The sequence below is a fragment of the Sabethes cyaneus genome, chromosome 2 (assembly GCF_943734655.1).
Source record: "Sabethes cyaneus chromosome 2, idSabCyanKW18_F2, whole genome shotgun sequence".
In the NCBI taxonomy this organism is placed as follows: domain Eukaryota; kingdom Metazoa; phylum Arthropoda; class Insecta; order Diptera; family Culicidae; genus Sabethes; species Sabethes cyaneus.
The window spans coordinates 55,198,713-55,221,628 of record NC_071354.1 but is presented as its reverse complement, the minus strand read 5'-3'; the positions used below and the strand labels follow the sequence as shown (position 1 = coordinate 55,221,628).

The 22,916-nt window shown below is 40.0% G+C and overlaps 1 protein-coding gene across 4 annotated transcripts in view; it reads left to right on the top strand.

The window, feature by feature from the left end:
- The window catches only part of LOC128738277 (receptor-type guanylate cyclase Gyc76C-like), a 161,506-nt gene that overhangs the window by 117,364 nt on the left and 21,226 nt on the right, over window positions 1-22,916 (top strand). For all 4 annotated transcript variants that reach the window (XM_053833287.1, XM_053833285.1, XM_053833288.1 and 1 more), the window contains exons 3-6: window positions 4,781-5,463; window positions 5,534-5,602; window positions 12,891-13,100; window positions 13,427-13,581. In XM_053833287.1, the coding sequence (XP_053689262.1) occupies window positions 4,831-5,463; window positions 5,534-5,602; window positions 12,891-13,100; window positions 13,427-13,581 (1,067 nt within the window). In that variant the 5' untranslated portion in view covers window positions 4,781-4,830. The remainder of the gene's footprint in view (window positions 1-4,780; window positions 5,464-5,533; window positions 5,603-12,890; window positions 13,101-13,426; window positions 13,582-22,916) is intronic.

Here is a 22,916-nt window from a genome sequence, read left to right as displayed (position 1 = left end):
GTGCTTTCTAATAGTATTTTAAGATCTTATCACTAGCGTGCTCAAACATAACCAGAAGGTGGGGAACCCAACCTTTCAGAAGAAAGTTTTGGCCTGGAAAAATGGAAAAAACGTAGGATGGCGAATCTATTACTACTAATCATAAAATTACCAACCCAATTACCAAGGTTGAAAACTCTGGATTTTCGATTGCAACTGGATTTGAAATTAAGGTTGAAATTGAACTAGAAATTAGACTTGGAACTGTATTAGAAATTATATTTCCAATAAGACTTGATATCGGAGTTGACATAGGACAATTTAACCTTGTAATTGGATTAATTGGGGCTAATGGCTTTAATTAAAATTGAACTGGAAATTGGGCTTAAAACTGGCTTTAAAATTAGGCTTTAAGAGTAATTTAGACTAGAAGTTTTACTTGGCATTGGACATGAAATCGTATCTAAAACGGAATTTGAAGTTTTTATTTGAAATAGGAATTGAGTTAGGCTTGGAATTGGGCTTGAAATTAAAGTTTAAATATGATACAAAACTTGACGCAATTCAAAAATTGAACTTAAATCGGTATTTAAATTGTACTTGAAATTAGACATAAATTGGATTTAATTTGGATTTGAAATAAAACTTGGAATTATGTTTGAAATTTGACTAGAAATTGCACTTGAAATTGAAATTCACATTGTACTTGAAATTGAAATTTAAATTAGAGTTTACATTGGATTTAAAATTATACCTAAAATTGAAAGTAAATTAGACTTGAAATTGGGCTTAAAAGCGAACATGCAATTGAACTTGACTTTCGACTTTAAGTTAGACTTGAATTTTCTATTTATTTCAAACTGGACGTGGACACGCGTTTAGACACGAAATTAGACACGATATATGACTCAAAATTAAAATAGACATTTTTCGCCTTATCCTCTCACACGTTTTACCTTTTTATTGTACTACCGTTCGTCTTTTCCTGTCCTATTTTCCACTTTTTGCTCAGTTTTTCTTCTTTTTCGTGGCACTTTCTGGCCGTTTTTTCGCTTTTTCTCTCGTTTTCCTTTTTCTGTCCTGTGTTTCCTGCTTTGTTCCTGTTCCCGTGATTCTTCGTTTCCTGTTTCAGTTTTTCTTATGATCAATCTTCTTTTTTCTCATAATCTTCACTCATTTTTTATTATTTTCTTTGCCGTTTTCAGTATTTTCACTTCTTTTTTCCCTTTTTTTGTATTCTGTTGTCCTGTTCTTTCAGTTTCCCTTTTGTTATGCTCTATTTTCTGTCCTTTTCTGGTTACTTGTTTCTCTTTCCTTTCCGGTTTTGCATTTTTGTTTCCCGGTTTCGTCTTTTCTTTTCCATTTTAACCTTTTTCTTTGATCCATTTTCCCTTTTTATCACCCTGTTGTCTTGTTTTCTGCTTTTATCACTCGTTTTTTGTTATTTTCTTTCCCGTTTTCGGTCTTTTCTCTTTTATTTTTTCTTTTTTTTTCGTTTTTGGTTTTCCAGTGTTTATAACTCTTTTTATCTCCTTTTCTTCTCGTTTTTCGTCTTTACCTGTGCCATTTCCCTATTTGTGATGCTCCGTTTTTTTGTCTTATCAACCTTTTCATTTTGCTTTTGGTTCCCTTTGTCTCTTTCATCTCTGGTGTTCATTTTTATCTCCCGGTTTTATCAATTTTTTTTTCGTTTTATCTTTTACTTGCGTCCATTTTCTTTCCTCTCCCATTTCCATTTCCACTGCCTTTTCTTGCGTTTCATGTCCCAAAAAGCAAAGCCTGGATGCTAATTCCGTTATCTAAATTTGACCTTCTGTTTTTATACGACAGACTTCGCAACCAGCTGTTAGAATACAGGACAGCGCGGAGTCAGTGCTACGATCCTACTGACTCTAACAGCCTCTCCCAGCCGAGATTCGAGCATACGACGACTGGCTTATTAGACGAGCGTCTTACCTCGAGGCCAACTGGGAGGCAGAAGAAGCGTTTCATGTCCCATCATTCTCTTTTTAGCAGTCATTTTTTGTTATTTTCTTCGCTTTTCACTTCCCTTTTTCCCTTCATTTCGTTTGTCATATTGTTCTAACTCGTTTCTCTTTTTCAGTCCAGTTTCTCTTCCCTTTTTCAGTCTTTTTACTTCTCTTTTTCCCTTCATTTCGTTTGTCATATTGTTCTAACTCGTTTCTCTCATTGCCTTCTTTTCGTTCGTCTTCGTCTGTGCCTTTTTCCTATTTTTGATGCTCCGTTTGTGCGTCTGTTCCGTATTTTTATTTTGTTTTTGGCTCTCTGTTTTTTCTCTCGCTCGCTCCGTTTTTCCCATGTTATTTCTCGTTTTCGTCTTTTTCTATCCCGTTTTATCTTTTCCTTTGACCCATTCTGGCTGTTTTATCTTTTCCTTTGACCCATTCTGGCTGTTTTTATGTTTTATCTTTCCTATTTTTCCATTTCTTGTCCCATCCTTTTGCATCTTGTTTGACCATATTTTCCAGTTTTCTTCTATTGTTTTCTTACTTCATTACTACTTTTCTTTTAAATTTTTGTTTCTCATACTCACTGTTTCGTGTTGTCTTTCTTGTCTTGTTTTCCCTTTTCTCTACCGTTTTCCCACCTTTTCTGACACATTTCTTTTTCTATTCCGTCTGCCTTCTATTTGCCTAGTTTCACCTCATTTCCTTTCTAGTTTTTCCTCTCTTATATCCGCTGTTTTCCGCTGTTCCGTTCATCCCGTCCCGTTTTTCACCCGATTCAGTCCCGACTTTTCTTTTGTTTTACTCTCTTTTCTGCAGTTTTTATTATGTTTTTCCTCTTTTCTAGTCTAATTTTTGTCATTTTTATTTCATTTATGTTTCGTATTTAGGCCATTGCAAATCATTTTGAAAGTTTTTGTCAAGCCCCCCCCCCCCCTTGGAAATTGGCTTGAAAAATCGGGGGGCGAAAAATAATTTGTAGGATACGAGTTATGTTTTTTTATAAAATCAATTGTCTGTGGGCTCTACAGCCTGAAAAACTTGAAAAATGAGTGTACGAGTGGAGTTAATGCTTCTAGCATGAAATAGAAATGGAAATTCAAACAGCGGAATTTCCGAAAATCAGCCAAAAAAATTATCTTTTGTGTTTGTATTTTTTTCGTAGATTTTTGCATGGAAATTAACAACGTATATATTAAAGCAAGAATAGATTTGGTTTTCACATTTAAACTTGAAATAATAATGCCCAAAATCCATATTTTTTTTCTCTTTGTTTTTTAACGTCACGTTTTTCATGGCAGTTTTTATTCTTTTATATCACGTGTTTTTACTCTTTTTTTAACCCGCTGGTCCAGTTTCTGTCACGTTTTCCTTCGTGCTTTTCTTTGTTTTTTTCTGCTTCTGATTATTCTTTCTTTGCTTCTATTTCTGGAGAGCTGACGGACTGTTTCCTGTTCCATCGATAATCCATCGGTGAATATACTGAGAAGAAGGTGAATTTGTATATAAAATTTATAGCGTTGTTTGGTTCCATGAGGTATTATTTTTTAATTAGACAATTTGGGAAATTAAATTAAGGAGGGAAAAAGCGTGGCCCTCCCATACCGAACGCTTCCTATATATAATGATTTATTGACGGTGATTGGGAGAATTTGTGCTAATAAAGGTTAAGTGATACTCAGACCCTCAGATATAAAGTAATGGAACTTAGACCAGAAACCAGGCTGCAAAAGTCTGAGGAAATAGCGCCTTATGTCGCTCTCTGAAAATAGATTAAACCACCAACTACCAAAAATATTAGTTTAAATAATATGTGGATAATACTTGAACACAAAGCCGTGCGGTTCAATGATTCGTCAAAAAATACGGGTTGTAAGATGAGAAGCCGAAAGCCATACGACCCCGCATCTCACATCTGTATGGCCACGTGGAGGCGCTAGGTAGTGGATCTGTAACTGGAACTATTTTAACGCAATTAATCTGCCAGCCGCGAAAATAGTGGCAGAGGTGCCCCAGCCTGGACACGCTAGTAGATCTTATCAACCACCAATGAACGCTTTTTAGACAAAACAGCCGAAATTTATGACACCACCTGTGATATATGATATATCTACTAAATAAATAGATGAATTAAAAGCCCTAATTTGAATTCTAACTAAATGATCCCAAGCTGAAAACAAAATTGACAGATGAATAGATGAATTGGAGCACGATTCCGCGGTAAAATGATTCTTCCTTGTTCGAAGCAGATTTAGCCTCGGAAAAAGTGCAATGGGTTTAGAAACAAAATAAAAATGAATGCACCACTTGTATAGGGACCAGCATTTACCAACATCATGGATAATCAATCATTTTATTCCGTTATCCGTTGCATTTTTCTCTTATGCACTTATTCCCTAGTTTGTGATAAGGTGCTCACCTTTCGGTTTGCCATAATTCTGTAGTGATTTGTTTGTTTTTAATCAATTGATTGCAATGAAAAGATGAGACAGGCAATGTGGAGATTAAAATCACAAAACAAAATCGCATTCTCACGATGCGATGCAACCCAACTTAAACAATATAAGTTTTATTGCACAGTTATGACGGTTATGACGGCCATAAAAACTTCCATAAAAGTGCAATAAAACTTCAATTGCGTTTTCATTCAAGCAAAATTATTCGTTTTAACGCAATTTTGTACCAGAAAGCTCGATCAGGTAGATCGCAAAACTCTTTAATAAAGATTCATTTGTTAACCACAATGTAATTTTTTTAAGTTCATATAGGTATTCATTGAGTTTCATATTTAGACAGCGAAGCTAATCTCTCGATTCTTTTCTTATCTCTTGCAGGTGCTCACCATCGCCTGGAGTCGCGCCGATCGGCCCCGCTCTGAGGGGCCATGACGCGTTGGCCCGTTCTATTACTCTCAGTGCTCTCGGTGGCGTTTGCCAGCGCTCCGAATACTAATGGAACGTCCCAACCGTCAGCAGCCGGCTCGACGACGCTACTGCAGTCGTTCCTGCCGGCCCTGTCGATGTCGGCCCTATCGTCATCTGCCGTCAGCGCTCAGGGAATCACGATCCAGCAACAGCAACAGCAGCAGCAGCAGCAGCAGCAATCGTTTCAACTGCCACAGTTGCCGCTGCCTCAAGCGCAACATTCGTACGCTTCGGGGACGACTTACGTTCCGAAAGTGACTTCAAACTCGCGCCATCAAAAGTTCAACAACAATCGCACGCAGCTGGTGGTGGGGTATCTGACTGCTCTCAAGGGTAACATGAAGGATAAGCAAGGTCTTACCATATCCGGTGCACTGACGATCGCGCTGGAAGAGATCAACGATGACCCCGAGCTGCTCCCGAATGTGACGCTGGCGTTACGGTGGTACGACACCCGCGGCGATACGGTCATCGCTACCCGCGCCATTACTGAGATGATTTGCGACGGAGTGGGAGCCATTTTTGGTCCCGAGGGTACCTGCAAGACTGAAGCGATTGTGTCGCAGAGCCGGGATATTCCCATGATCTCATATGTAGGTGGTACTAATAATAGCGAGCTAAAAGAGTACTTTGGTTCAAAAGAAATTTGCTTTCATTTCACAGAAATGCTCCGAGCTGCACCGTAAAACACCGATTCCTACATTTGCCAGGACGGAGCCGCCAGATACTCAGGTAATTTGATTTGCCAGAAGCCGTGTTGGACAAGTTGAGAACTAATTCCGACCCTGTGACCGTAATTAATTTGCATCAATTAACGCCAAAATCTGCTTCGTTGCACATGCAATAAAACAGCTCATACAAAATATGCACTTCCTGCCAGCTTCTCATGTGGCTGTCTAGTACTATAGTAAGTAATAAAAACCAAACAGAGCTTACCCATGCCGCGGCGCGGCCGTGCGGGGCAATTTTAAACTGTGTGTACGTGCAAAACGGTTTCGGAAACGATCAGACGATTCGGTGCACTCTACGTAGCCTTTATTAATTGGAGCAAACGCCAAAAATATTAACGCTGATCCAATCAATTCTTTTCAACACGCGCTAGTTTTCGCTGTTGATAGCATTTCTGGCAGGCAAAGTGGTTAACGTAAAGCCGGTGACGAATTGTATGGAAAGCGTGCGAAGCGAAGGCGACGCGATTGGGTAGAGGCATTAAATAACAAAGTGCTTAATAATGGATTGTATCATGTATCAACGTGCGGTGTAGTGTTGTTTTGCTGTTTCTCTCTCACTGAAAAATGAAATAACTATTTTTAGGCTTAAAGTTGCCTTATCCAAGTTGGAAGAGCGTATAGCCATTTGTTTTTTGGTCCTTTTGTGGTAGCAAGAAAAACATTCACTACAAAAATCGTAACGGTCTTACAATTTATTTGTTTTTCGTTACATTCGCCGCCTGATCTCGTGTCAGGCAATATTATAAGCATTAAAATTATTCAGTGGTGTGAAATTATAAATTTTTGAAAATGGACCAAAGGCAAAAATGATTAATTTTGGTCTGCAGGTCTACCGGTTCTACGTCAGGAAGGGGCGCGATAAGCAGCAAAGGAATAAGTACACTAGGATTGAACAAAATCTTTGAAAACTGCTTCGAGTGGTTCGGGCTCTTTCAAGAAATTATCTCCCTTGTGCTCTACACGTCGCCAGTTCGTTGAGTGTCATATTTAACCTGGTCGATCCATCTAGAATGTTAGGTCTCCAATGTTCAAGGGGCTCTCAGACAACTCAGGGAGTGGGGTTAGGTATCCCGACCCCCCTAATGGGGCGTGAGGATCCAGACCCACTAAAACCCTACTCGATTCTCCAGCCTCAATCCCCCCTGGCACCACCTTATCGGTATTACTTCAGGGAGGGGCTATTGTGCTTAATGCTTCCTCTTACTACTGGACTGTGGTAGTGAGGCTGTTTATTCGCCGTAGATCGCCTCTCCAGCGGTTTTGTAGCTCAAGTACAATCTGGGCAGCAGCCGCATAGACCGCTCCCCAGACGTCCGAGCTAGAACACATCCTTTGGACTAAGTTATCCGGAGTAGTGTCCTGTCCGCTCACTGCCATCATGTTGCTTCTCACACCCGCGAAACGAGGGCATTTGAAGAAAGCATGCTCTGCAGTTTCCTCAACATCCACGCATTCGGGACACGCGGGGGACTCCGCATGCCCAAATTTGTGTAAATACTGTCTAAAGCAACCATGCCCTGACAGAATCTGTGTTAGGTAGAAGTTGACTTTGCCGTGGCGCCTGTTGATCCACCCGGATAGTCAATGTATCCACCGGCCTTTTGTGGAATCAGACCATGCCCGCTGCCCTGCGGTCATCGAGGCAGATCTTGTGGTACTCCGTATGCCTCTAGTTCCACGTTGGTTGAAGCACTCTACGTCCTCGCTGATGATGATACCAATAGGCATCATACCCGTTAAGACGCAGATTGCGTTATGTGAAACTGTGTGATTCGCACTCGCCACTCTCAAGCACATGAGACAATAGATGCTTTCCAGCTTGGCTAGATAGCTTTTGGTACCTAACACCGATGACCATACCGACCCGCCATACCTGAGTATGGACTGGACCACGTTGGCTAATAGCCTTCGCTTGCTTCCATATACCACAGAGCTATTGGACATCATACGAGACAATGCCGAAATAGCTGTGGAAGCCTTCTTGCAGGCATAGTCGACGTGGCTCCCGAACTTGAGCTTGTCGTCGACCATGACTCCCAGGAGTTTTAAAGACCGCGTTGACGAAATAGTGCAGTCCCCGACGCTGATATTTGCTTGCTGCACCGACTTGCAGCTGTTCACCACGTTAACCCTCGTTTTATGATGCGCTAGCTCCAGTTTCCTGGATCGCATCCAATCTTCAATAATGCTTTTAGAGTGGGCAGCCGTCAACTCAAACTCTGCGGTGATTGGAACTCCCTTCTGACCCTCCTCCGTGTTGTAGCATGGCACACGATTCTGGAAATAATTTTCCAGAATCTTGTACAGTGACACCGGCACTTGGACGTTCCGAAGCGAGTTGGCTATTGAGTCCCAGCTAGCGCTATTAAACGCATTTCTCACGTCGAGCGTGACAACTGCGCAATAGCGGATACCTGTTCTCCTGCGCTGGACCGCCACCTCGGTTCCTTGACAGACCGGTTGTACCCTCAGTGTACTGTACGAGTCTGTTAAGGATAACCCTCTCCAGCATCTTACCGGTACAAACGAGCAGACGGATCGGCCTATATGACGAGGGGACACCCGAAGATTTTCCCGGCCTCGGCAATAGGAGCAGGTTCTGTCGCTTCGATCTGTCCGGGAAGTGGCCAGGTTCCAGGCATCTACTCATTACCGCTCCGAATAATTCGAGAGCCTCTAGAATAGCCGCTTCAATGGCCATATTCGGGATTCCGTCTGGCCCTGGTGCCTTGCTCACTTTTAGGGATTTAGCGATCTCAATGAGTTCCTCGTTCGTAACCGTCACTTCTTCCCCAACCTCTAACCCGCCGTCGCCCACGTTACTTCGGATGTTCGGCATAGAGGCCGACCATCCTAAGTTATGTTCTGAGATACTGGAATGCCGTCCGCGGGACGACTCAGCGGCCTGAGATCAGGGTTTGTGGCGCGGAGAGAGGCCCTCGATGATCTGCTCGAGCATCTCTGACGATCGCTCTGCGGGTGCCATCACACCCTTGGTCTTTGCCATTACGACCCTGTAGGCATCACCCCACGGGTTCGCATTAGCACTAGCACATAACCTGCCAGAGCCTCAAGCAGAATCCGATGCCTATGGTTCGTGCGGCGACTTCCCCACTCAACCGGTCAAGCGTTAAAGTCGCCCGCAACAACCACCGGTCTTAGACCAGTCAGCACAACTAATACTCGGTCTACCATCCGCGTAAACTGCTCCGTCGACCAACGACTCAGTAACTGCTTGGTACAACAGCTGCTGGGCCGCGTAGCAGCGATTTAAGTTTAGTTGCGTTACCTGCACTACGCCCATGTTTTAGTCACTGGCGCGCCTGCCGGGCACTTTGGGCCTTCTGTTGTGTGCTTAGCGTCCCGTTGGCCGGTACAGATCAGGCACTTGAGCGGCGCAGTACAGTCCCTCGCTATATGACCCGCACCGCCACATCTCCTATACAGGTGGCTTCTGTTTGGCCCCTTACAGCTCCAGGACTTGTGCCCCCGCTCAAAGCACCGGAAGCAGGCCTCCTACTGCTGGAATACGCTCAGTGAGCATACGGACCTTCCCACCTTCAGCTTAGTTAATTTCAGGACTGCATTTCCGTCTACCAGTGGAAGTCTTATAGTTGCTACCTGGATTCCCGCCGGTCCCTTACGCAGACGAATTGCCTTGGCAGTCACCACCACGTTACATTGCTCCTTGAGAGCACGTGCTAGTCCGCCCGCTTCAGTGATCTAGTCCAGGTTTTTAAGCTGGAGAGTCATTTCGAGCGTTAGTGCGCGGATGTGTACGCTATCGCCGAGGACCTTTTCTGCCAGCACTTTGTAGGCAGAACCCTTCGCAGTGGCATTCTGTCGCCCGTGCGAGAGCGGCGGATAGTCCGCACATCCGCGCTAAGACCCTTCAACTGATCGTCCCCTCTCATGGCCCTCAAAACTTCCGAATATTTCGGCCCCTCAGTTTTGAGGGTAGGACATCGCCCTCCTCCTCCTCCGATCCTCCTCTTTCTTCCAGGTCTTCTTCTTTTTCACTAATCCCCACTGATCGTCGGACGCCAACTGCGTCTCGTTACCCTCAGTGGGTTTTTCGGTTGGCTTGCGACCCTTTGCGATAAAGTGCTTCTTCGGGCCCGTGGGGGTTTCTTCTCCTGAGGACTGCCTTGCACGTTTGGTAGATACCTTGTTGTCGTTGGACTGCTTCATAGTCGCGAGGGCCACGGTGTGGTCAGTCATTGACGGGCAGACATCCGTTTGTGCAGACCTCGATTCAAGCACCTTCTCGGTCTCTTTCTCTGCCACTCTTACACGTGCTTCGAGTTCGTGTGCACGTATGTCTTCCGTAAGCAAAATTCCAGTCTAAAGTCCTGTCATCAATTCATATTAGAGGACTATATCGGTCTGATGAGCGTTTTGTACATAGTCAGCTTTGCACTCGAAGCATCTGGTGGAGGGAAAAGTAGGTCCACATTCTTGCTTGAATGCGTTGTTGAATATCTTTACTCGTGACAGTGAAAGTGACCAGAGATTCAAATTATATGAATTCATCAAGCACTTCCAGTTCATTGCCGTCAATAGTCACTGACCGTGGGAGGCAAAAGTTGTTTTCTTTAGAACCTTTTCTCATCATATTTTTGATTTTTGGTGCATTGATTTACAACCAAGTCCTCCTAGCTTCCGTTTTTAGTCTGGCGTATATTGCCACCGCCGTGCCAAGGTTTCAAGTAGTGATGTCGAAGTCGTCTGCGAAGGTTATGAGTCGATCTCCTTGCCGCAACCCTTTGTACGACTCTAGAGGACTCGAGAGTGCACCCAAAATATGCACGTAGCACATTACTAGCTCTAGGGTTGCGTTGATCAGCCGCGTCAGTTTTTCCCGTAAACCAACGCTCAACTGCAAATTGTGTAGGGCGCTATATCTCTGCATATTAGCGTTGGTAAGAGGAAATGCTTATCAGCTTAGGGACTATATTGGCTCGTTTCATTATGCCTGATTTTTGTTTTCAGGTATAATAAGTTCAAGTTGTCATACGGTTTTTGAGCCGTAAATCTCGCATGTGCATAGTATTTTTCGATATAAATTAACAAATTATGGTTGTTTATGAGTACCATTACCATTATATTAGATTTATAATAAAAAAGGATAATCCTAATTTTCGTAATTACCGGCTCTACAAGAAGTTTTTAGAATAGCCAGGTTAGTTGCATATAACTGGTGCTTACATACTTACATTATCCATCTAGCTCCCCCCATCTATTAACAATTCCTTTCCCGAAATACTTGTGAAGATGCAGAGGATTCCCTGGTCTTTAGTAGCAACAAGTATTGGACTAACATTCATTCCCATCCCACCACGACCCGCATTCGGACGTGGCCGGTATTGGTATCGGTATTGATCAGCATGCAGGGACCTGATAAGGATGCACAATGAGAAATAGCATGCTGTCCCAAGTATGCTTTTTCCAGTCATCTTTTTGCAATTTTCATCGGTCCTGGTCAATAACGGAGTAGCAGCACACGGACGGTATCTTATGCTTATGCTTATGCTTAAACCAATGCTCAACTGTATCGAATGCTGCCTAGAAATCCATGAAAATATGATTCAAGTCCACGTTATACTTCCAACATTATTGGAGGGTTTAATGGCCATTAAGGCCTGAAAAAAAAAATCAAAATTTGGTACTGGTTGGACCTCCCCTCGATTATAGGGAACGGCTCCATTTTTAAAGAAAAGGCTCTTTTTTGTCAAAGAAAATTGGCCAAGGAACTCGAAAAAAGATATTATTTTTTAGCAACAGCTGCCTAATATTTTTATATCGTTTTGAATGCTAAATTTATATTTTCCTCTCGATGAGTACAATTTGATCTTAAAAATTCCTAACCTATCTAGTTATCCGATACCGAGATACAATATAATAAATCAAGCAACTCCCAATTTCTCATGTAAAACCAAGTGCAAAATTACTTTTTTTCAACTCTCAACTCTTCTCAACTCTCATTGATCGAGCCAAATCAAATATTCCCAGCAACGACGCGGACCGCATTAATTTCTGACCGTTATTGTTCATATTAAAATGTCTTCTAACGGCCTCAATTAACATTTCTTAGGACCTAGTGGGAATATTCCTACCTACTGGAGAGTATTCGGTTGCACAATATACATAAGGCATCACGACTAAACTCAGGGCCTTTAATTATCACCGAATTTCAAACAAAACAGAAAATATTTTTTCTCAGCATACATTGTTTTTTATGCCTCTGAGTTTTGTATGTACAACTCCACAGCGATTTTCATCGTAGTATACAAGTTCAATATATCGTGATATATTCAAATATCAATATATCAAATCCACAAGGTGATATTCACTTCAGGAAAAAAAAATTTTAAATGCAGTAAATGAAAAGAAAAATCTTATGTCCAACAGCTGAACGCAATAGATGCTAAATAACAACATAATTTTTTTTTGTTGATTTTCACTGCTCAAACGTGAATATCAGTTTGTTACAATATCACAGGGCGCTGATATTATATATTCTCGTGCATGAAGTTCATGCTTGCTGTATATAGTTATTATGTACGTTTGATCAAAGTAAGCAGATTTTCAATGCAAGGTAGACTGATAATCCAGAAGTTTGGACGTTATGCTGATGAATATTAACAGCACTGTCTAAACTAGAAGCCCCTTAGTCATTAACCAAATTAAAATTCTACTGCATGCAGTACTGTATTGCACTGCAATTAGGCCATCACTGACTTAAACACAAGAAATTGTCAAATAAGCAAAGATTAATTCTACTAAAAAGTGCTATCGAAAAAAAACTTTGCTCCGATTTTGCTTGAACCTGCTGTATATTTTCTTAAAAAAAATAAACAATTTAGAGGCTTTCCGTGAATTTAATTACCTATAATTTTTCTAACCTATCTTTAAATTTTGTAAAAATTTGTTTCCAGATAATGTTTTCCTTAGATTGCTCAGAAAATATGCCCGCTGTTAGACTAGTATCGTACCTCGAGGCCAACTGGAAGACTAATTTGTACGAATATAACTAGTACAATTCACTCTAAATTTTCTTTAATTGCTCACCGTTGACAAATCTTCTTTTTACCACACTTCATTGGCGCTGTATTTCGATTTCATTCCGATTTGCTCTGCTGGACCGTGCATCAACGTTTGTTGGACTGGGCGGGCATAACCTAATATTGAACCTCGTTGAACTGTGTTCAATCATGGCTTCACCGATCCAATCATGCAAACACAATACGAATCTGTAGTTGATGGTTTCATCTCTCGAAATTTTACAGGTCACCAAATCCATCATCTCGCTGCTGATGTACTACGGGTGGAAAAAGTTCTCCATTATTCATGAGGAGATGTGGAAAAATGTTGCCATTTCACTGGAAAACCAAGCGTTGCTAAACAACCTAACCGTCAATCACGTGGAGGAAGTCATCGACTACCACAAGTGTTGCGAAAACAATCTGGACTGTTGTCGTAGTGGATATTGGTATACGGTATTATGTTATTACATAAATAATTAAATGTAAACAGCTTTGCCGCAAAAGATCACCTCTCGTCGTCGTCCATTCCCGGCAGCCCAGCGATGATGGCGGGCTGTACGTGATGCACGCGGTTTCGAACAGAAACAGGGCTCTCGTTTCGCGTTACGTTATGTTTCATTTTAGTGCATGTGCATCTAATCATATCAAAACCAGATTCCCCCACCATCCGGGGGCTCTGGAAAATACCGTTCATTTGTGGGATATTTTGCATCTTGCTGTAATAGTGTTTAGCTTGGTTTGTAGCAGAAAACTAAAATCTCCTTCTCGTTATACAACAGATAATCCAGAATACCATGAATCGAACCAGGATTTACGTGTTTCTCGGGACGCCCAATGCTCTGGTGGACATGATGACCCAGATGGACGCCATGCAGCTGTTCGCTAAGGGTGAATATCTGGTGATATTCGTCGACATGATGACGTACTCGTTGAAGTGAGTATTGATGTTTGCTGTTTCGATAAGCTGTATATTTGAAGAAGGTTGGTGTCGTGTGTGAGCGAAATATTTTGTTTTTCACTTTGCACCTTGCAGAGTATGGTCTGTATGAAATGAAATCGGTCGGTAGAACGTTAGGCAATAGGCAGCTCTCCTACAGTCGTTTGAAGCCAGATAGCATTTTGCCGTCTGTAAAGCTGAAGTTGACTAAGCGTGCACCTCTATTATCGATTAGGTTTTCCTATCAACAGAACGGAATTCATTCACTCCTTTATCATTACCACTCAATTCCCTTTGTCATTTGTGAACACCTAGAATTCAATTCCTATAATCTCTTCACGACAATTCAATTCTATTGATGAAATGAATAAGGCATCAAACGAAATACGCAGAATTAGGTATTTGTGTGTCCAAGTTGAAAGTTGTGTTGAAAGTTCCTGTTCATTTAGTGATTGAAAACAATTTGCGACTAAGTACGGCTTTGCGTAAATAGCTTAGTATTTCAGTATATTATTCATTCGTTATTTTCATATTGAGTTCCTTGGAAAATAAGCCAAAAAGTACTATTTTACTATGGAAATCAGAATGATTGCCGGAAAACAGAAACTGCTGACAGTTTTAAACGAGTTTGTGGTTTTCGTAGAGAACTGCAATGCGAACAGTAGGTAGGTGTAAGCTAGCTATCGGAAACAAATTTTGCGCAAAAAACAAAAACAAATAGGCAAAGTCAATAGTGGCAGTGGCATATTTCTGCTCTGGAAGCGCGCAATATACGAATCTGTGTTATAGGCAGTTAGGAATTGAAACGGAATATTATTAAACACGAAATTTTGCGAAAAAACTATACGCTATTTATGCATAACTTTTCGTTTTAAATATTTTGATTTTTTTTCAATCACTATATTTCAATTCTATATTTGGAAGTGTACTAGAAATTATTTGTATTCTAATATTGTTAAAAATTGATAAATTTCTAATGTTTAGCAGCTTTTTGCTTTCGGTATTATGGCTTCGCTATGAAATTAAATACTGGGAATTAATTTACAAAGATAACAACACGAGATAATTTGCATATCAAACGATTTATTCATTCAACCGAGAAGATTCATTATCAGTATGGCTTCGTAAAAAATAACAGAATAAAAAAAATCTTTTAGCGCCGGTGATCAGAATCATCGTGCGGATAATTTTCGCCAGTATCGCATGTTAAAATAAACTTAGGGATGTGCGTCATTTTATTTTTCCAAGAATTTTTTTTTCGAATCCGGAAGTCTGAAAATTAGATTAGATTAGAATCTTAATTGCAAACTCTTTGCAAAGCCTGTAGAACCAATTACTCTGGTTCTATAAATATCATAGTTTTCAAGTGGTTTTAGACATATCTATTTATGTAAGAGGCTTATGTCTGTACCGAAAACTAGGTCTCTGACAGGATGTCATAAGAGGCTTATAGGTAACTAATTACAGGTCCCTGATAGGACGTCATGCTTTCCTAGCAATGGGTTGTATTCTCAGTCACCTCACTGGCCGACTGCTCGATTGCTCAACTGGTTGACTAGACTGCTCGACTGGACTGGTCGATAGATTGCTCGATTTAATTGCTCGTCTGGACTGCTTAACTGAGCTGCTCGATTGAACAGTTCGATTCAACTGCCCAACTCAGCTGCTTGATTGGACAGATCGACACACGCTATGTCCAAAGGCACTTAATATTAAACTTACATGCACTTCAGATTTCTCTTCACAGGATGTTAGTATTAATCAAAACAATTAATTTAGAGAAGGTCTTAAAATATTCTATCTTGGGTTTTTTGAAAAATTCAATTTTCAAGGTTATTTAGGGGTCATCCCCTCTCAAGTGATCATATCCGTTGTATTCGACCACCTCCGATTTCAACCAAATTTGAAATAATTGCTCATTCCGACCACATATTCATTTTCCCAAAGTTTTGTACGGATTGATCAATCCCCCTTGCAGTGACACTTTTCCATTTTTCTCAGATTTTCGAAAATACTAATTTTTCAATGCATGTCACTACAAGGGGGATTGTTCAATCCATTCAAAACTTTGAGAAATTAAATATGGGGTCGGAATAAGCAATTATACCAAATTTGGTTGAAATCGGAGGTGGTCGAATACAACGGATATGATCACTTGAGAGGGGATGACCCCTAAATAACCTTGAAAATTGAGTTTTTCAAAAAACCCAAGATAGAATATTTTAAGACCTTTTCTAAATTAATTGTTTTGATTAATACTAACATCCAGTGAAGAGAAATCTGAGGTGCATGTAAGTTAAGTAATAAGTACCTTCGGACATAGCGTGCGACATGACTGCTCGATTTAACTGCACGATTGAACTGCTCGACTGGACTGTTCGATTCAATTGCTCGACTGAACAGCATGATTCATCTGCTCCACTCAACTGCTCGATTCAACTGCTTGATTCCACTGCTCGACTGGACTACTCGACTCAACTGCTCAACCCGATTGCTCGATTCAACAGCTCGACTAGACTGTTCGATTTAGTCACTCAAACCGACTGCTCGACTCAACTGCTTGACTTAACTGATTCGACAGCTCGACTTAACTGCTGGATTCAACTGCTCGACTGGACTACTCGTCTGAACTGCTCGACTCAACTGTTCGACTTAACTGCTCGACTGAACCGCTTGACCCGACTGCTTGACTAAACCACTCGATTCGACTCAAGTGCTCGACTAGACTGCTCTATCCAACTGCTCGACTGGACTACTTGACTTAACTGCTCGACTAAACTGCTCGACTGGACTGCTGGATTTACCTGCTTGACTTGACTGCCCCACTCGACCACTCGATTCAACTGCTCGACTCAGCTGCTCGACCGGACTGCTTGACTGAACAGCTTGATTTAACTGCTCGACTAGACTGCTCGATTTGAATGCTCGACTTGACTGTTCGACTAGACTGCTCGACCCAACCGCTTGACTCGATTGCTTAATTCGACTGCTCAATTCGCCTGCTCAACTCGATTGCTTGTCGCGATATCATATGGTCGGTGTTAAATCAGACCGGAGACCGGAAGTCGCAAAATTTTAAAAACCCGAATTAATCCACCTAGCGGCGTGACGTAGCCTTTCTACTGCCACAAAAATCATTATTTAATTTCTCAGGAACGTCTATGTATAATTAACTTGACTATATTTTGAAATATCCGTTCCGTATTCCTCAAAATCCCTATTTGCCAGTAAAATTACCAACGTATTGCGTAGAATAATTAAATTTTCTTTCCTTGGGTGCGAATACTTGTAACACCTTATTTAGTTTTATAATCGGTCGGCCTTAACTTTTGGGCTTCAGAGCCATATACGAAACTTGTTTTGAATTGACAATATGAAATATGTGTTCAAAACAGATTTTTTGATAATTAATAAATACCATGCGTTCAAAAGTTAGCATCTTTGAAAAACAAGAGTTCAGAAAAATTATTATTATACTTCGCTTTTGAAGACAAAGGATATCGACAACAAAATGATTAATCTCAAAATTCTACTATTAGTTTGCTTGGCTTCAATTTTGCGATATATCTGAATTAGAAAAAATAACTGAATAGAGCATTAGATATGAAAAAGAGAAATTGAACTTTTTCTTAGCTGGCGCTCCTTCAGATAATTATTTTTGCATGAAAATCAAAACTTAAGCTTCTTTTGAATGTACTTTCATGAAAAGATAGTCATTAGCTTGATCGCATCGTTTTTACAATGTTAGAGGGTTAGGAAAACAAGATGAGGTCGAAAAATAGTGCAAGCTGCGCCTTAAACATGCTTGAGAATAGGAAATATGATCGATATGATTTCCAGTGCTTGTCATTTTTGATTTATTTGTTGAAACATGATACATGACATAAGACATCTGTCCTTTAAAATGTCATTAACGAAAACAAATCTTACAAAATTACTACCGTGCAACGTTTACTTCCTATTTTTCATGTAACATTTCTAAGCTCTAGTATCTATTGATTAAAAAGACCTACATGCTTAAATTAACTGCTTTTCTTCGCTGTTTGCTTTTCGTGTACAATTGTGAGTAACAGCAAGTGAACTGAAATCAAAGAAAAGAAAAAGCTTTTCGATTGAATCCCACTATTTAATATTTATTTGCAACAGATACGTAGTTCGCCTACGACGTGCAGGCTTCATCAGTGTCTTATTCCAAAGCGTATACGTATCAGTCGCGAATAAATATTAAATAGTGGAATTTAGTCGGTAAAAGTTTTTTCTTTTCTTTAATTTCAAATTTCGTATTCCACTAAGAGGCTTCAAAAACTTCAGACAATTTCTTGAAGACTTTTCTTGAATTTCAATGCAAATTTAAAAATTGCAAATTGTCATCCCAAGTAACAATTTGAGTTTTATTACACTCTTATGATAGCATTCAAGACCACAATTGGTCATGAAAACCACCATAAGAGTACAATCAAACTCACATTGTTGCTTGGGATCACATACACACATACATACATACATACATATATACATATATACATACATACATACATACATACATACATACATACATACATACATACATACATACATACATACATACATACATACATACATACATACATACATACATACATACATACATACATACATTCATACATACATACATACATACATACATACATACATACCTACATACATACATACATACATACATACATACATACATACATACATACATACATACATACACACATACATCACACGCATTAAATACAATCAACATTTGTTTTGATTTCACACGTTTTAACGGTTTAATATACGGTGCTTAAGTGTTAAAGTTTAAATAACTTTTGAATGAACCGTCCGATTTTAAATAACTCGGTTTCGTTTGATAGATCTAAGCAGTTATTTTCAAATACTAATAAAATGTGTGATGTTTTTCATTGAACTAATGCTTATATGTTACAAAAATATGTTTTAAATACTATTTTTTCACATTTCTTTATGTAACTTTCAAACTACAAGCCCAATCGTCATGAAATTTGGAAGTTAAGGGTTTGCAAGGCTCCTCTTTCATATGCAATCAATTTTGTTCAAATCGGTTAAGGGACCTATGAGATAATGAAGTCCCATATTTTTCATATTTTTATACATAACTTTTGAACTAAAAATCCGATCAGTATGAAATTCAATAGCGACCAATGGGACACCTAGACCTTTCATTTGACACTAAGAACATTAAAATCGGTCCAGCCATCTCCGAGAAAAGTGAGTGAGATTAAAAGCGTCACATACACACACACACACACACATACACACAAACACACACACACACACACACATACATACACACACACAGAAAATGCTCAGTTTTCGAAACTGAGTCGAATGGTATATAACATTCGGCCCGCAGGACCTTCTTTCCATTTCCGGTTTTCCAAGTGATTTCTATACCTATATACTATATATTTATATAGTAGAAAGGCAAAAATGAGTTAGTGATAGCAAACGATGAAGAATTTTCTAAGCAACATTTTACTCTAATCAGACTACATAAATGTTCCAAACAGCCAGAGTTATAAGATGATTTCGAATGCAGCAAACTTTGAATGCGTTTTTCTCGAAGTCAGAATTTTGCCACTCGGTTCCTGTCTGACTTAACACCGACCATATGAATCGGTTCGCGGCAGACAATAGACGGTTCAGAGCCACTCACACTAAACAGCCATATTGTCCGCCAATAGAATCAGCACAGTGGAGATAATGTTTTTATTCAGTTAAATAAAATCCAATTCGACCATAAAAACTATTTGTTTCAGTTTCCGGCTATGACTCTTTTATGTACAACATCTTAGAGCTATATTATGCAATATAAGAACTCAAAGAACTAATACAAAGAGTAAACATCTTCGAAAACACTTGCCAATGGAATGTATATGCAGTTTTCTGAATTCTGAACAGACATTTATATTTTCCGGATCGTAAGATTCGGGCTCAACTAGTAATCTAAATTGAAGAAGTACATTAAAAATTAAAATAAGTTAAAGGTTTCCGAGAAATGGTTGTGTACTTCTTACTAAACGGGTTTTTGTGAAGAACGAACACTGGAAGAACTGGGAAGAATGATATGCAAACTGTGAAAAATCATTGACTATCCAGGTGGGTCTTGAACCCACAACTCTCAATCTCACGTCGAGTGCGATACCATTACACTACCGGCCAAACTGGTCTAAGGTCAGTATAGATAGTTACCGCTTACCTTATATAGATAGTTTATAAAAATTGGCCTTGATTTAGGTAAGTTAACCAAAGGTAAAATTCAAAGTGTTGACAAAAGAACGACGAGAACACTCCAACACCCTGGCACCGTGACCAGGATTGCTATCCGACTCGTCTTGTCGCGAGCGAAGCAGATAAAGTTTTCGAGGTTCACCGGTGTAAAAAAGACTTTTAATTTATCCACAACTAGCTGTCGGAAGTTTTTTTCCAATCCATCTCAACACAACGGAAATGGAAGACCCGAAGAAAAACCAGACTATTTTTTGGTTGCCTCAAACTGTTTATCACACGTGCACAAGGAGGAAATATGACTTCTACCCAGATGATCATGACATAACCCCTTCCGCCGCTTGTTTGCAGAGAGGATATTTAACCTCAATTCTGAATACCGGTACCGTTCTATACTATACCGGATATTGTTCTATGCGTTTTGTTTCAATGTTTTTTCTACTATTGCCGGTTGCCGGTGCCGGTTAAATTGGAGGTAGAGCAGTTCTATACTGTTCCTGGAGCTTTTTCTCATAGAATTACAACGCCTCTTTGAAAGAGATACTAGATTAGCAGTCTTACATAGAAAATATATTGCCAACTGTAAAAATGCCCATCGAAAATTTTTATCTTCTCAAGACAAAGGAGTTGAAGCGAAAAAATTATATAGAAGCAATGAAGTGGATGAACGATTTTTTGAATGATTTTTGGATGAATGATGAATGATTGATATGATGTTTTTAGCCTATTATGACATTGAAGTTACATAAACTTAAAGGTCGGGCTAATGGCTAATATGCTATGTGGGATTAAAGTAGAAGACCAGTATTTCCGCATCAAAACTGACCTTATTTCGAAAACACTCATTCTATTCTAATTTAATTTAGTCTAGTCTCACACCGCAGACAAAATTCCACAGAATCAAGAAGAACCATAAATAATATCTAATTCCATTAAGCTCGTTGAAATCAAGGGGAACGACGGAAGTGTGGACCTTCTGTACCAAATGCTTCCCATATAGATAATAATTTATTTACAGTCGTTGGGAGTCTCTTTGCTACTAAAGGTTAAGTGAAACTCCGAACCCTCGGGGTTGAACTAATGGCATTTAAACTAGAAGCCAGACTGCGATTGGCCAAGGTTATAGCACCCTATTTCGTTCGCTGAAAATTAATCTACCAAAAATATTGGTATAAATATTACAACATAATAAAGTCGTGTAGTTTAATGGTTGCCTAAAATTACAGTTTTAATGCTAGGAACTGAAAACCCCACGACTCCACAGGAGCTAGGAGGCTTGGCACCTCAATTATACAAATTGAAGTATTTTCAGGTTCGGCGTACGGCCATGCGGAGGCGCTAGGTAGGGGCTTGGGCAAAAATAAGTTTATTATTGCTTAACCGTCTAAACTGAAAAATACCAAATATAATAATAAGTATTACTTTTTAGCGGCTATTCTCCGGTTTCGGTGGTGTTTTTCACCACCTTATCCTTAGACCAGTGATTTCTACTTCATGATTGGCCATTATTTTACAATTTTCCTGAAGCTGGAGGTTGTGCGGGTGAAATCTTTCGATACTAACTGTGCCCCTACATAGGCAAATTTTTCATTTTGTATAGCGGGTGGCTCCGAACCTTTTTGTCAAATCATGATCTTTGTCGGAATCTGGGCGGAAGAATAAATGCCGGAGGAGTGTGTTTGAATGGCCGCGTTTGCCCTATTTTTACAAAAGGACATCAACTCGACTGTAAAAATTAACGGAGCATTACATCGATCAATTCTGTCTACAAGGTGCTCTCTCGTATGCTTTTGTACACACTGAGACCGCTAGCGGAGCCTTTCGTCCGCAAGCGCCAAGCCGGGTTTCGCGAGGTTACTCAACGATGGATCAGATATTTACCGTGCGTCAGTCCCTCTGGGAGTTCAATTTGCCGACTATTTGTGGACTTTAACGCGACGTACGATTCCGTCCAAAGAAATGAGCTACGACAGACTGCCAACTCTACAGAACACTAATCCACCCGGTGGCCCTTTGCGGACATGAATCATTGAATCATGGACGTTGGAGGAAACTTATCGACGAGTGCTTGGGGTTTTCGAGCTTAAAATTCAGCGTCCAATACTTAGGGGCAAATGGAAATGGAGCATGAACTATGAGCTATATCAAGTATCAGCTATAGTTAAGGTAGCACATGTGGCAGGCTGCGCTGGATGTTGGCTTTAAGCAAAATAATTACATTCTGTCAATTAACATATCCAAAAGCATTATTTTCCTGACACCAGTTTGTGTTCCTTAGTAATCTATATCTATAAAAATGGATTTCTGTCTGTCTGTCTGTCCGTATGTTCCTTATAGAATCGAAAACTACTGAACCGATCGGCGTGAAAATTTGCATGTAGGGGTTTTTGGGCCGGGAAAGGTTCTTATGATGGTTAGAGACCCCTCCCCCCACTAAGAGGCGGGGCTGCCATACAAATGAAACACAAATCTCTGAATAACTAGAGAATTAATCAAGCAAATGGAGACAAATTTGGCATGTGGGGGATTTTAGACGCATGAATTTATTTTATGATGGTTTGAGACCCCTCACCCCTGTGGTAGTGGGGGTGGACTCTCATACAAATGAAACAGAAATTTTTGCGTAACTTAAAAATTAACCGAATTCGAGAAATTTTAGATTTCTATAAAACATTAGTCAATAACAAGACCACAAGAAACTACCTATAGTAACACTAGATGATTCAGGGCGAGACGGCCGCAGGTCACGAGTGTTGCCAGTGACCTGTCGTCGGATGCGCTGGCCACTGCGGGGGTAGCACCCGGGATTTATGTACCGCTTGTACCGTTTCATTTTTGGCAATACGAAGTTTGTCGGGTCAGCTAGTGTTTCTATAATAGTGTTTAAATATTCCTATAGTAGTTGTATTTTGTTTCCCGTTTTTAGTAAAGTTCGCAGTGAACTTAGCTGCAGGTGCAAATCTTTATATACCTTCCTGTTACAGGAATTCATTACTTTTGTAATGAGCATTTTATTGGCAACAGGCAAATCGATTGAATATTATCTGAAAAATAAG